The sequence below is a fragment of the Chiloscyllium plagiosum genome, chromosome 9, assembly GCF_004010195.1.
Source record: "Chiloscyllium plagiosum isolate BGI_BamShark_2017 chromosome 9, ASM401019v2, whole genome shotgun sequence".
NCBI lineage: Eukaryota > Metazoa > Chordata > Chondrichthyes > Orectolobiformes > Hemiscylliidae > Chiloscyllium > Chiloscyllium plagiosum.
Window position 1 is genome coordinate 82,362,014 of NC_057718.1, and position 16,302 is coordinate 82,378,315.

The following is a 16,302-nucleotide window of genomic DNA, read 5'->3' on the forward strand; positions in this document are numbered from 1 at the left end:
CCTTGTAAATCTTTTCCGAACCCTTTCAAGTTTCACAACATCCTTCCAATAGGAAGAAGACCAGAATTGCACGCAATATTCCAACAGTAGCCTAACTTATGTCCTGTACAGCCGCAACATGACCTCCCAACTTGTGTACTCAATACTCTGACCAATAAAGGAAAGGATACCAAACACCGCCTTCACTATCCTATCTACCTGCGACTCCACTTTCAAGGAGCTATGAACCTGCACTCCAAGGTCTCTTTGTCAGCAACGTTCCCTAGGATCTTACCATTAAGTGTATAAGTCCTGCTAAGATTTGCTTTCCCAAAATGCAGCATCTCGCATTTATCTGAATTAAACTCCATCTGCCACTTAGCCCATTGGTCCATCTGGTCCAGATCCTCCATTACAATGTGAGGTAACCCTCTTCACTGTCCACTACACCTCCAATTTTGGTGTCATCTGCAAACTTACGAACTGAACCTCTTATGCTCGCATCCAAATAATTTATGTAAATGACAAAAAGTAGAGGACCCAGCACCGATCCTTGTGGCAGTGGTGTGCATTTCATGCCATCATATTTTGATCATAAATTGCCCTTGTCGTGGACTCAATGATTTGAGCCTTATTCTGTACCATAATGATTTTATGACTGTGTTCCCTTTGATAAAAATCACACAACGTCAACCTGATGAAAGAGCAGTGCTCCAAAAACTGGTGCTTCCAAGTAAATCTGTTGGATTGTAACCTGGTGGTGTATGATTTTTAACTATAGACACCCCAGTCCAACACTGGCATCTCCAAATCATTCCCTTTTGATAATTTTATCAATTACCGTAAATTTGTCCTTTGATCATGCAGCAGTTTCTCCTCTCTACCCACACCCCCTCAAGTTTGACCACCACTATTACACCTTCTGTGTTCCATGAAGAACAATTCCAGCTTCTCTAGTTTAACAGAGTTCCTAATGGCAAATATGGTAAATGTCCTGTGCACACTTTACAATGTCTTGATACCCTTCCTTGAAATGTGGTGCCAAACAATTTTAGCATGATTTTTTTTTTGTGCTCTGTTTGTATCTGTTTTTAAAACTAAAGTAGTTTAAACAGCTTTGATCAACAAATTCTGCAATCATCCTAAATTTGTGAATTTTATTTCTTTTAGACCAATGTACAGATGATACAAAATTGTCTGGCTGCGTTGATGAGTAATTAGTGCCATTCGACTGGATGAGGTCAGGAATCCTCAATGACCTCTTTTGACCCACAAGAGAAAATTTATAATTTGCAACCTAAAATAACTGCACATCTTTCTGCATGGAATAGGCTGTGCGTGCTCCTATAGTCCTTTTATGGCTTGTATCTCTGCTGCTGTTTAACTCCTAAAAGCTTGAATAATGTGCAAAGTAATACCTTTTTCAAAAAAAATGGAAACATTGTTCCCCACAAGTGCCTGCTGATTGTAGAACTTCACAGTGACTTCCAAAACTGAAGCTGGACCAAATTTTGTATGTTCATATTCCTGTACATTGCTTCAACTTCATAGAAGTGAGGTATAATAGAGATAATTGACAATAATTGTCATTCAACTTGTACTTGCACCCAGATTGTTTAGCCAATGCTTTAAGATCATGTTTGGAGTTTTAACAAATCTTCCATTTCATTCTGTTCAAATGACCAAATTAATACTGCTGGTTTCAGCTAAATGACCAAAATCTTCCCATTTTAACATTACATTACTCCAAAGCTCTTTCCTTCAAAAGTAACCTTTTTGTATTTATTCTAATTTTCTGAAAACTAAGCTTGGAGTTAAAAATAGTTATGCTTTTGGTCCCTGGGTTCAATTTTTAATATTGATTGAAATTTAAACAGTTATGCTAATAGAAAACAAAAGAGCTATAATGCTGAAGGCATTTCTGTAGTATTGTACTAGTTGTCTGGCACTTGTACAGTTAATTGTGCCCCACCCCACCCCCACACTTTATCCTCTCTGCAAAAGCAAAGCCTTGTACTTAAATATTTTATATGAAAGATTTAAACTGCAGAACACTTGGAATGAGTGCCTATCTTCTACCAATGAATGTTTTAATTCTCTCCTCATACCAATCTCAGTCAAAATTCCAGTTTGACGTTCTCATTTTAAAGGCTTACTATTTTGGATCACTTTGTCAAAAGAGTTTGAAATGCAAGTGGTGCTTTGTTACTCTTGCTTTTCTTTCCTATCAGTTTGGGTTTGGAGATGAAGTGAAATTCGGAAATTCGGTTTTCCATCCTAACAATCTGGTTGAGCCATCGGGAGAATACGAGGCCAGACATGTCAAGTCTGTCCACTTATCAGCTATGCACTCTTCAGGAAATTCCACTTTTAAAGCAATATGATGAAGGGCTGAGAGAGCTTATCTTTCCTATGTCTTATCCTGTGATGAAAGGAAGAAGCCAAATGCAGGACGTGATTTAGATAATTCCTGAAAGTTATATTGGAGAAGAAAATGGAAGCGTTTTGTTAAAGCTCTTGATTTGTTTTGTTGTTTCACATTGATCTGTGTCCTCGTCTGCAATTCCTAATAATTAATGGAGAACAGAGGAAGTCCAATGTGAAAACAAAAATTGAGATTTTATTACATTCAGGTGCACTCTGGTTTTGTTTTTGATGTCCGTGTATGTGCATAAATGAATAAATGCTAATAACATATTAATGTTATGACTTGGCTTGAATTATCATGCTGTGGGAGGTACCTGTCCCTCTAACCTGCCACCTGTCCATCTCCTTGAGTTGGCCTTTGCTTTTCTATTGCACCCAAATTCCTGCAACCCCTGCCCCTTGCCCCTCACCAACAAACCAAGACCACCCGGAGAGTTGATCTTGTCCTTGTCCATTGCCTGCCTTTCCAAATTAATAGTATTTCTTTGAGACATCAAACTTATTTGAGGGTGATGATTTTATTGGAGACATGGTTTGTAAGTTTGCAAATAACACCAAAATTGGTATAATGGACAGCTAAGATTACCTAAGGTTTCAAAAAGATTTTGATTAATTGGGTCAGTGGGTGGAGGCATGGCAGATGGAGTTTAATTTAGATAAATGATAATACAAACAAGGACGGGATTTGTACAATTAATGGTAGGGCCCTGAGTAGTATTGTAGAACAGAGACGTAAGGGTTCAGGTACAGAATTCTTTGAAATTTCCATCACGGGTAGACAGGGTAGTTAAGAAGGTGTGTAGCACACTTGCCTTCGTAGCTCAGACCATTGAGTGCAGGAGTTGGGATGTCATGTTGATGTTGTATGAGACGTTAGTGAGAACTCTTCTGGGATGCTGTGTGCAGTTCTGATCACCTTGTTGGAGGAAGGGTATTACTAAACTGGAGAGGGATCACAAAAGATTTACTAGGATGTTACTGGGGATGGAGAGTTTGAGATAGAAAAAGAGACTAGGACTTTTGCTGGAGCACAGCAGGTTGAAGGGTGACTTTGAGGTTTATAAAATCATGAGGGGCATAGATAAGGTGACCAGCAAAAGTCTTTTCCCTTGGATGAGGGAGTTTGAAACTAGAGGGCACTCTTTTTAATGAGAGGAGAGATTTCAATAAAACACAAGGGGCAACTTTTTTTTAAACACTCGTTCTAATGTGGAATGACCTACCAGAGAAAGTGGTGGATGTAGGTACATTTACAACATTTAAAAGACATTTGGATACATTTGTGACTAGGAAAGGTTTGGAAGGATATGGGTCAAGAGCAGGCAGTTTAGTTTGAGAACATTGTTGGTGTGGATTGCGTGGACTGAAGGGTCTGTTTCCATGCTGTAGGACTCTATGCTAGCTAGCTTGGTCAAACTTGCACTGTCAGTTCTGATCTATGCTCAGTGTCCTAAAGGCGGAACTGAAACCAGCCAACAAGTAGCAAGTAGGTTATGATGTTAGGTAGAATTTCTATCTCCAGATGATGCAATTTCTAACAAATCTGTTAACAAATTTTGGTATTGTTTATTGTTTCACAGATATTTTGCTTTAGTGTTTTCTCCCTGAAGACATGCCTGTGCTGTTTTCAGTAAAGATGATAGTTTCTATTTATTGATGTCAAGCATCTACTTGCTGAGAAGCAAGCAAATATCACCCAGAAACTGAGTTGTCCCCTCCTGTGATATAGCAGACAAACACATGCAGTGGTTAAAGCAGCAGAATTTGCTCTCCTGAGAATCTATTTGGGTCAATTTAAGCACAACTGGGGGCTATGGAAATCAGACACTGCACAGTTTACCCAAATTTCTTCAGATTCTGAAGGGTTTGGGTTCAGTCCTCACTTTATACTCTTATTGTGAGAGCAACAATCATTCTTAAAGTAGTTTTCATAAACTCAGGACAGCCCAAAAGCATTTTATCCCAATGAACAACTTTACGGCGATGTAGTCACTGTCATTAAGGAGGCAACTTTGTACACGTCGGGATTCCACAGACAGCAATATGATAGTGACCTGGTTGTATTCCTGTCAAAAGATTAGGTGGATTCTCAGGTGAATCAAGGCTGAGAATCCTTGATCCACCTTTAACTATTGCCTTAGGGTTTCTCACTGGAATTTGAGCTGATCATTCAATGAAGATGAATTCCCAATCTTGAGGTGAAGACAGAAATCTAGCCACTGGACACATGGCTGTTGAATCTAAATGCAATGAGAGAGAGAACTAACATTTTGTTTGACTTTCCTGATTTCCAGTCCAGCAATTTGCTGGTTACCCATTGGCCTTCAATAGATGTGTCGCACATCTTCAAATGGCTGTAATCTAAGCTGTTTTGACACAATGAGTATCATTTGAGTCATTTACTGATGTTTGTGCTGACACATTCAAATAAAAGTTGGATTTAAAACAAAGCCAGATCATGAGGTGCCCTTATGGTCCCTTGAACTTGCTCTGCTATTCCATACGATCATGGCTGATCACCGATTGCAGTTTCCCCCTCTATCCCCCATGTCCTTTGATGCCAACAAAAATACTTCTCTTGACTAAACTAATGAACTGAGCATCCACAACTCTAGCATGGAGAATTCTAATGATTTACAATGTTGAGTGAAGAAATCTTTCCATCTCAGTACTCCAAGGCCAAGCCCTTATCCTGAGATGTTGACCCAGTTCCGCATGCTGTAGCAAGGTTAATGCTATCTTGGCATTTACGTTGACAAACCCTCAGAAATTTGTTTCAATGAGATGACCACTTGTTTTACTAAACACTTGAGAATGTAGGCCCAATATGCTTGGTCTTCACATAGGTCAACTTTCTGTCAGGATCAAATCTAGTGAGCCTTTATTCACCACCACCAACCCCTGCCTCAACTCAAAGGTGTATATCTGATGTCAGCTGATCATAGCTATACAATATTCCATGATATACAATACATGGTATATAATAATAGCAGTTGCATGATCTCAAACAGCACTACTTCACTGATATTTTGGACAGGCAGCTTATATATTTACTTTAACAACTGCCTTTAATTGACTGCTAGAAATCTACAGGAAATTGCTAAGAGGAGAGAAGTCTGCGATAGTAACGCATTGGCAGAAAGCAACAAGTTTTTGCATGCAGTGATTTCTCCATGCAGTACATTCCTGACTTGCTGGGCATTTTATATTGAATTCATTACTGAATTCTCTGGCAGCAGGCTAGGAAAGTGCTGTTTACACCAACACTGAGGCCAATTCCAGGCTGGAGACATCTAGGCATCAGTCAGTAAGGCAGCTGGAAGGCTTCCACCTACTTTGCACGTGAACTAGGCAACCTCTGGCAAAGGTACCCAGGCACTCTGCAACAGTTGTTTGCGACTGAACACTCCTTGTCACAAAATGGACAACATTGAGGAGAAGTGGAAAGATTTGTAATCTGACTAATCAACTGACCAGTCATGATGTGTATAACCCTTCTGTGGCATGGCCACTTTTATATCGACTTTATAGATTAGTCCTATACAATGGGAAGGATTTATGGGCTTACAGTCCATGTGATGAGGTGGGATTACTCTGCTTCTGGACATGAGTACGGTTTGCTTGATCCAGAATCTGGAGTTAGAGCTCATTGGCACTATTGGGATTACCTGGGAGTGTGTTCAAATCTTGAGCCCTCTGACATGAGCTCATAATATGAAGCACTTGTTTAGAGGAGAGACTTGTGGCACTCAGTGCACCTTTTGTTTGATTTTAACAATATGCAAATTTTGCATTGCTGAAAATCATTTTTCTCAGACGTGACATTAAACCAAAATGTTTACCTTAGAGTGTGGATGTAAAACTGAAGTGTTCTCCCAGACCAACATTTTAAAACCTTACTTGTTTGTGGGAGCATAGGAAATGCACCTTTCATAAAAGTTGAATTGCAGCTTCAAAATTCAGTTCATTCTTTCTTACACGTTCAGCTTTTAATACGTAGCCAAAGCATCTGCAAGCACTCAACACTTTAGGAGCTGATGGTTCATGTAGTTTGCATTTTATGTGTAGGCTAAATATTTTTGGAAGCAACTTTTGGGGGCTGGGTAAATTGTGGTTGGCAAGTGCCCAACTGGTTGGCTTCCCTGCCTGGCGATACATCTCAGCACATCTGTCACAGGGTCACTGGACCGGAAACGTTAACTCTACTTTCCCTCCACAGATGCTGCCAAGACCTGAGTTTCTCCAGCGATTTCTGTTTTATATTTATTCTTTGTTGCAGCTGCTGCCATCTTAGCTACTGTAGAAGTGGCAACTAAAAGTTTCCTACTTAAGGAATCTAATTCTCAAGATAAGGGCAAGTATCGTGTGACTGAGATTAAAAGGATCACATGAGTAACCAAGAGCTTGATAGAAAAAATGTTGTACAATTACAGAAAGAATATCAAAATCAGTTGTCCCACCTGGCTTGGGACAGATTGATACAAATATTATGGATGAAAAAATATAAAAAGAATCCTGTAGATCTCATTTCTGTAAACGTTCTGCCTCTTTAAACTTTCTTGGAGTTTCGGTGCTTATAGGTGAAGCTATACCCTTCATTTCAGCCAAATCGTTTCTAAAATTCAACGCTGTCCGAAGTGTTTCTTAACTCCTGCCACCTTTCTAGACATCAAGTCATGTTCCAGCTGCAGTTTGTACGAAGGAACTGGGATATATGTTCCACTTATGCTATTTATTAAAAAATGACTTTCAATACACTCTCTGGAGGAAACACTAATTCTGCCTCCAGCCAAAGAGTTGAGTAGCTCCTCTGTCTTAATATATTTGTCAGTTTAGAAGTCCTTTTTGAAGAAAACGGGCTTATCTTTCCTGTTGACAAAGATTCTCTATATTTTTCACCTCATGCACCTCTCCCAGCGACAATTACCTCTGGTTTCATAGTTATAATTAAAGCAATAATTTGATGTATTGTATTTTCCTTGCGAATTTCTTTCTTGGACTCGCTCTTCCAAACCCCCAATAAATCCCCTGGGGTTCACTTGCAACTTCCAGCATTCCCAACAAACGTGTCTGGCTTTGTTACAAGTGGAAACATTTGTGCTGTAAATTTTCACTTCCATTCTCAAAACCTTCCTTTTGACTTGGGAGGGGAGTGGGGGAAAAGATGCTGGGACATTCCCAGCTGTCCCTTCTCTACTTCCTTTCACACTTCTGTCTTTATCTTCTTTTGTGTGTTTATGGGGGGGGTAACAAAAAATGGTTTAGCTTTATTGATAAGGTCATAATCATTATGCATTTGTGCTGGCTGTTTTGCAGTTGCTGCATTCTAGTCTTCAATATAGGTTCTAATTATTAAAAGTAATGAGTTTTTACATTCATCAGGATCTGATCTCTGAGAGTTTCATGCATGGTATTTTCTCTTAATGTCCATAACTACTAGTCAAAATTATTTTGCGTAACTTTTTTTTAATTGAATGATTTATTGTCACTGGTATTTAACAAATAAATAGTGGAAAATGTAATATGTCGCCATGCTCCACCGTCATTTTGATTTACAGACAATATTACAGACTGAAATTAAGAAATAAAACTTAAATATAAGTAAAAAGAGTTCATCCTCCTCCCTCCTCGTGCTCCGCTCGTGTGCCCAGACTGTTCCTTCAATTTCAAAACTTTTGTGTGTTTCCCCTTTGAGGACCCATACACCCTAAATAGCCTATGAGAGCGTGAATTTCATCTGTTCAGCTTGTCAACTGCACAAAGTCCAGTTTCCTTTTGGCCACTTCATTTGTTTCATTATTTTCTCAGATGTCAGAGAGAATACCTGCACATCATTTTCTTTTATTTGTTTTATGATGGTTTCTGTCAATATTTCCTACTGGACTTTACATTATGATTTGCATTTGCCTCATCACCTTTGCCCAGTCACCTTCTGCATCTGAAGTTTTATTAACTGCATTATTTTAACCTGGTCTCCCCTATCTCTCTTCCTTTATTTTTTTCCCTTTTCTTTACCTCTATCTGCTGAATCTCTAGCTCTAGCTTTTTAAATTCTTCTGGATCTCTTTCTTTCTTCAAGTCTTTTTGTCTCCATCCTTTGCAATTCCAATATATTTTTCTTCTCTACCTCAAGCTGCCTCAATTCTTTTTAATGTTCAACTGCTTTAACTAACAGAATTCTCACAAATTTGTTCCCTCTTGTATTTCCACCAATACCAAATGCCTTGTCAATGTTTCAATTACTGTTGCCGCCTTCGCAATTCCACCTTTAGTTTGCCAGTTGTAAGAGCTTGACTTTTATTATCAAGGATTCCTCTTTCCACTGTAGGATACTATTGCCTTATGCCAATGCCACTATTTTATGGTATAAGAAAACTGGTAGGTGTCCTCTTATCCTTTATCAATCACCTTTACATCACATTCCGTATTACGTACTCCATGTTTAATACATCCAACAGCCAGCTCCTGATCTTAGTTATGTATGCAATAGTTTCATTAAATGCAGTTATCAAATTTATATACTTACCAAGTATTTTTGGAAAAGATTAACTCCCTCCCATGTAGGTTTATAATGATTTTAAGGTTCTTGTTTGTTTACATTGTCAATTTTAGATTCTAGAAGATTTGCCATTTGGTCTGGAACACTTTTTTGGCATGTTTCATAAGTTGAATTTTGTGGATTGTGAAACACTGGCAGTCATCCATGGACACCTTGCACCAATAAACACTGATTTAGATTTCCTCTCCTTGGCAATCACTTCTGCAGATAAATCGAACCAGCCATCTGTGGTGATTTAAATCTGGCTTGGCATGTTCAATTTTATCCTCTGGTTATTCCGTTGATGGTGTTGAATCTTCAGCCTGAAAGTCGCTCTTAAATTTCATTAGATTTGGATAAATGCTTGAATATTTTATCAGGAGATTCATTGTTGCTTTGCCAAGAGTTTTGCCGTGCCCCTGTAATAGGTTCATATTCGGCATGTTATTGGTTCCAATTGAGTACAATCCACTTTCAGGAATCCACATGCCACTCTCCCCAGTTCAGTGTTTGCACCAAGAAGCTGTATTCTGTAGCAGGACATGAAATTCCGCAACTATGGAGCATTATCAGATTGTGAGCTGAACTTGGTCAGAGGGTCGGAAATGAGAACCCAATCGGATGTGGATTTATCAGGGCAGTTCAAAGTCAGATTTGCTAACTTAGAATAGTGTAGGAACAATATCTGCACATGTGTGTGCCCATAGTTTAGTGAAAAACTGCCATGTTAAAATTTAGAGAAAATTATTTATCATGCCAGATTTTGTTTTGGGATCTGGTTTGTCCAGTAGTAACATCAATTGGAATCACAACAGACAATACTGAAAACCAGTGAAGTAAAATCAATCAAAAAAAACAAATGACATCCAGGCTTTGATCCTTTGGGGGTCTGAAAGAAAAGGGAAGTGATGCTTCAGTTGTACAGAGGCTTAGCAGAACACCTTTCACTTTTGGAACACTCCCCTCTCGAAGCTTGTGTCAACCCTAAAGGTTGATTGAGAATTATCAGGGATTAAAATGGTTACGTTATGAGAAAAGGTTGCTTGAATTTTGAACACATTGAGTTTAGGAGATTGAGGTGAATTTTAAGTTGATTGGATAGGGGAGGTTGAGAGTGTGGTGCTGGAAAAGCTCAGCAGGTCAGGCAGCATCAGAGGAGTAGGAGAATTGACGTTTTGGGCATAAACCCTTCATCAGGAAATTATAGGGGAGGTATAGAGCAGATAGTTCATTATTGGGGAAGAGGCATACTCATAAAATTAGAACTAGGATATTGATAAATGAAATCTAAGTCCATTTTCACCGCAAAAAAACAGGCAAAGAAATCTGGAATTCTGTTCTTCCCATGTGGGCTGCGAAACGTCAAGTAGCAAACCATCTTGAAGGCAACAAGGGATTGACAGAAAATTCCAACAAATGTAAAAAAAATCCTGTGTGATGCTAGGATTCATCCCATTCTGCATCTTTTTTAGCCATTTGTATCTAGCTCTAGAACTCATTACTTTAATCCATCTTGTATTCCTTCTGGTCCTTCCATGCCCCCACCAGGAGGCATATTGCTGTAGTATTTTGCTTAAAATGTATAGGTCTTCCCTCCATTCTCTGGAGAGAGTGTTGGGGCTGGCTCTGACCTCATCGTTAAATTGAACCTTTCATATCTTTTAAAATTATTTGTGTTGTAGATGTCGCTGACACGTATTATCCAGCCAGAGTTGTCCTTCAGAAAGTGAGCTGCAGTCCTCTCAGTCACTGTGAGCTGTGTGGTAAAGGTACTCCCATGTTGCAGTAAGGTACGGAGTTCAAGGACTTGGATTCAGCAACTGTGAGAGCAAGTGAAACATCTCCATGTTAGCATTGGCAGTGTATGTCGAGGCTTAGTGTGTCAATGGAGTATAGTGCCGTAGCTGTGGGAAATCATTAGTTTGAATGGGAAAGTGAAGCTACATGTTACAGGAGCAGAAAAATGAATGTTTATCTGTTCAGTACAATATTCTAGAAATTGGAGTTGTCATCCTGAAATTCTTCCTTCTCCTGCTAGATGGTGCTAGAAAGTTTCTTTTAAAACGTGTCAGTATTAAGCACTCCTTTCATTTAAAACGCAGTATATTAGGAAGCCACATGCAAAGGAGAATTGCTTGGAACCTAAGTGTTTATCTCGAGTTTCCATGAAACCTGTCTACGACCAACTTTCACCTTTTAAGTTCACCGTGCTTTAAGTATTCGAATGAATGACTGGCCCACAATATTTTTGAAGTTTGGGCACCTGAACAGATTTAACTTTGGCCCACGTCACACACTATGAAATCCTGCGTCTTTACATCCTGAAAGAAGTGTGTGTTTACATCCTGGTTCAACAGGACGTGCTTGTTCCACACTCACTGCTGCCAAGATCTGATCGTCTGACTCACTTCTTTGTGAAGGAGTGTTATGTACTCTTTTTTTTCCCTGCAGAGAAATCCGGGTTCTAATTGTCAAAGTTACCAATTAGAGCAATGAGTACAGGAACACTGGGACTTGTATGTCCTGTCTTTGAGTTTATACATGTTCTTGGATCAACAAAAATAATCTAAAAGGGCATTTTTAACAAAGTAACTTTTTAAACTCTGCCTCAGTGGTGAGAATGTGGAATTTGGAATGGTGTGGATAATAGCGTAGAAACATTTACTGGGAAGCCAGATGTGGGAGAAAGGATATCTTGCCAGGGCAAGAGGAAGTAAAATGAGAAGACAATACTGTCATAGATTTGTTGGGCCAAATGGCCTATTGCTATGCTGGAATTCTATGCAGACTCAGTGATTAACTTACAATGAAAACTCTTCACAACTGCAGAGGCTGTCCAAAATTTCAGGGGAAATTAGTGCTATGGAGTTGTAACAATGTTACAGTTGTACAAAGGCTTAGCAGAATGCCTTGTGGAGGACCTTTCATTTCTGGACGTTGGCCCAGTGGAAGGATGTGTCAACTGTGAAGGGACAGCAACATTGATTCCAAATGCTCAGAGACTGAAAGGGTCAAGTTATGAGATAAGGTTGCTTGAACTCTGAACAACATTGAGTGTAGGAGATTGAGGTGAATTTTAAGTTGATTTGATAAGGCAGGTGTAAAGGAGATAAATCATCTATTGGGGAACAGGCATACTCTCAAAAATAGAATGAGGATATTGAGAAGTGAAATCTGGATCTATTTTCACCATTTAAAAGAAGTGGGAGAACTCTGGAATTCTGTTCTCTCTCTCTCTCTCTCTCTCTTCTCTCCCCCCCCCCCCCCCCCCACCCTCAACTTCCCGAAAGGCTGTAGAGTTTAACTTAGGGTACAGGAGACTGACGAGAAGATTATTATAAAAGAAAAGGCTGGAGGTAACAAAGGCTTAACGGACAGTTTCAGGAACAGCTGAGCTAAGACCAGGTTGGAAATAGACAATATTACAGAGACAGAAATAGGTCTTGATTATGACTAGATTAGGTTACAAACACTTCAAAGTTGATTTTACTAGTGGTTACCAGGGAATTTTACACCTTCGCTGTTACTGACACATACATAGAAGTGAGAAAATAAAGCAGATGCTGTTGCTTGGCAACAGTACAATTTCATCTTCAAGCGCTGCATTCTGGGTAGCCTGCTTTAATGGGATGATTCTCTTGACCTTCTTGACCACAAATTAGATATTACCATTTAATCAGTGAATGTGCTTTCATCTCCTTGGTACAGATTTTTTGCAAACAAATATGCAAATTGGTAAACTAGAATTATTTGATACTGATCTGTGCTTTTATTGTTGTGTCAGGCTGAGTAGGCAAGAGTCTAGCAGTATAAGTCATTTAATGTTTTTCACCTGAACATGCTCCTTGTAAAATCATGAACGTGATATGCTGCTGCAAGTATTTTGACTGAGAGATTAGCATTCACTCTGGTTGTGTTGTGATGAATCTTTTTGCAATTTGTCTGTTCTCTGGATGCTCAGTTTTTATAAGATGTTGGTCAAAACAAAAATGGATCCCAATAGTCCTGAGGTGATTGACTGCCCACTGTTGTGGTTTCCATAGAAGCCATGGACAATTGTATCAATTGCCACCTTGTTATTGACTCTTCAATAATGAAAGCACCACTTCTAGTCAGATACAGAATCCCATTTCACTTACTAGTGAGTTAATGACTGAAGTTAAAGCTGTTTCGCTTATTGGAGAAATGTTAAGATCCTATAGGTTTTTCTGAGCTCTGGTTTTGCTCATGTCAGTTTATTTCCTCTTAGAAAGCTAGTGCATAAAGGTGAGCAATGGTTTCAATGTGCTGCCCTCCCACTCCCTTCACAAGGTGGTGATGGCCTAGTGGTATTATTGCTAGCCTATTAATCTAGAAACTCGGCTAATGTTCTGGGGACTTGAGTTCAAATCCCACCGTGATGGAATTTGAATTCAAAGAAGAATCTGGAATTAAGGGTCTAATGATTGTTGGGAAAACCCATCTAGTTCACCAATGTCCTTTAGGGAAGGAAATCTGTCATCCTTACTCAGTCTGGACTACATGTCACTCCAGACCCACGGCAGTATGGTTGGCTCTTAATTGCCCTCTGGGCGATTAGGGATGGGCAATAATGCTGGTCTAGCCAGAGACACCCACAGCTCATGAGTGAATTTTTAAAAATAACTCAAGTAGCATGATGTCTTCTACACTCCATTAAAGTAGATGAAGAATGACCAGTAAACTAGGGTACTGGTGCAAAGGCCAGTGCCTCTGGGTATGGGAAAGGATAAAATTTCAAGTAAATGATAATCTCAGATGTTTAAGGGTTATAACAAACTACTCAAAGCCCTCTTAAAGACATTTACCAGGCTACAATTATTGATGTTCATTTATTATGCACTGATTGAAAGGTGGTTGTTCAAAATATAATGACTGAGAATTGAAGACAATCTCTAGCTCTCTTTAATTTCTCCCCCCTCACTCTCCTTCCTCTAGATACAAAGTTCAGCATTCCCCTACTCTTATTGGGTGGGATTTCCATTCCTTAAAGATGGCAGGAAGGGCAAATAATTGGTTAGATTGGCTCTAAGACACTTGGCCACTTCTTGCAACTCAGCAATTAAATTCTGAGCAGCAAGCTTAATGGGTGACCTTTCCCTTCTGCCATCAGTTAAAGCAAGTGGCCCAATTAATGACCACTTATTGGCTGGAATACCCTTCCCAACTGGTATACGTGGCCTGCATGTCAATATGGGGCACCTCCACTTGTCCCAGTCTGCGAGGCAGTTGGGGTTATGGTTGATGGGGTAGGGGAGTGGCAGCTGAAAGCCAAGCTCCTGCCCTTGCTTCCACTCCTCTGACTTCCCAGGGGAAGTGATGACATATTGGTATTGTTCACTGGACAAGAATTCCAGAGAACACAGGTAATGTTCTAGAGAGCAGGGTTCAAATCCCAGCACTGTAGATGATGGAATTCGGATTAGTTTGAAATAAAACTGAAATTAAAAAGTCTAATGATTATGAAGGAACCAGTGTTGATTTTTGGAAAAACATATCAGGCTCATAAAGTCCTTTAAGGAAGGAAATCTCTTGTGCTTACCTAGTCTAGCCTAAATATTGACTCTTAACTGCCCTCTGAAATGGGCGAAAGTATATACTGCAAATGCTGGAGATTAGAGTCAAGATTAGAGTTGTGCTGGAAAAGCACAGAAGGTCAGGCAGCATCCGAGGAGCAGGAAAATCGACATTTCGGGCAAAAGCTCTTCATCTGAAATGACCCAACAAACCACGAAGTCGTATCTAAGTCTCAAAATTCTAACAAGAAAATCTCGAAGGAATGAAACTGGATGAACCATCTGACATCAACTGATGACAAGGGAAAACACAGCCCTGTCAAGCCTGCAAAATACTCTTAGTAACATCTAGGCGCAAGTGCCAGGATTGGGAAAACTGTCTCACAGGCTCATCAAGCAACAGCCTGACATAATCATAAAACTAACAACTCCGGATGCTGAAAATCTGAAACAAACAAAAACAGAAATTGTTGGAAAAACCTGGTAGGTCTATTGGCAGCTGTGGAGAGATTCCACTAATATCCCCACACTCGATAATGGGGGAGCCCAAATCATCAGTGCAAAAGATAAGGCTGATGTATTTGCGTCAATATTCAGCCATAAGGCCGTGGGTCTTAGCCTCCCTCAGAGATCCCAAGCATCACAGATGCCAGTCTTCAGCCAATTTGTTTCACTTCACAGATATCAAGAAATGGATGGAAGCACTGGATACTACAAAGACTACAGGCCCTGACAATATTCAAGCAGTAGTATCAAAGACTTGTGCTCCATAACTTGCTGTGCCCCTACCCAAGTTCTTCCAGTACAGTTCCAACAATGGCATCTACTGGACAATGTTGAAAGTTGCCCAGTACATAAAAAGCAGGATAAATCCAACGCAGCCTGTTACCACCCCATCAGACTACTCTTGATTATCAGTAAAGTGATGGAAGATGTCATCAATAGTACTATTAAGCAGCACCTGCTTAGCAATAACCTGCTCAGTGATGCCCAGTCTGGGTTCTGCCAGGGCCACTCAGCTCCTGACCTCATTGCAGCCTTGGTTCAAACATGGACAAAAGAGCTGAATTCCAGAGGTGAAATGAGAGTAACAGCCCTTGATATCAAGGCATAAATTGACCAAGTAAGACACCAAACAGCCCTAACCAAACTGGAATCAGTGGGTATAAGGGGGGAAAATCTTCACTGTTGGAGTTATACCTGGCATATAGGAAGATGATTGTGGTTGTTGGAGGTCAGTCATCTCAGCTCCAGGATATCACTGCAGGAGTCCCTTGGGGTATTGTCCTAGGCCCAACCATTTTCAGTTGCTTCAACAATACCTTCCCTCCATAAGACATAGGAGCCAGAGGACCTCCTTGTGGTTCTGCTCCTGGGCTTGGCCAAACTGGCCATAAACAGGTCCAGGCAGTGGGCTGTGGAAGGGGTTGTTATGGCTGATTATCTGCCCCTCTTCCATGGTTACGTTTGAGCCCGTGTATCCCTGGAGAAGGAGGACGCGGTGTCCACCAACTCCCTCGAACTGTTCAGGAAGAGGTGGACACTGCAGGGAGTGGAGTGCATTATTTCCCCCTCCAACTCTATTTTGATTTAATCCCTGCCCTCCCCTTCACTGTTTGATCGCACAGCATTGCCCTTTGATGTGAAGGGCACTGCTTGTCACTGGCCACTCGGGTGTTTCCTTTCTTCCTGGTGATGGAATATAAATAAAGATTTATGCACCTGTTGTTCTTCACCTGCACACACGCAACATGGGTGCTGGGGAAATATAAGTACTACCGCAGTTACGGGGTAGGGGGGGGAAAACAAGAAGAAAAAAAGAAA

At 40.1% G+C, this 16,302-nt stretch overlaps 1 protein-coding gene across 1 annotated transcript in view; it reads left to right on the forward strand.

Annotated features, from left to right (window-relative positions):
* Positions 1 to 2,673, forward strand: part of snx5 (sorting nexin 5) — a 49,838-nt gene extending 47,165 nt beyond the window's left edge. Inside the window, exon 14 of the mRNA XM_043696339.1 lies at positions 1,150 to 2,673. Within this exon, the coding sequence (XP_043552274.1) occupies positions 1,150 to 1,200 (51 nt within the window). The 3' untranslated portion in view covers positions 1,201 to 2,673. The remainder of the gene's footprint in view (positions 1 to 1,149) is intronic.
* Positions 2,674 to 16,302: the final 13,629 nt, after the last annotated feature.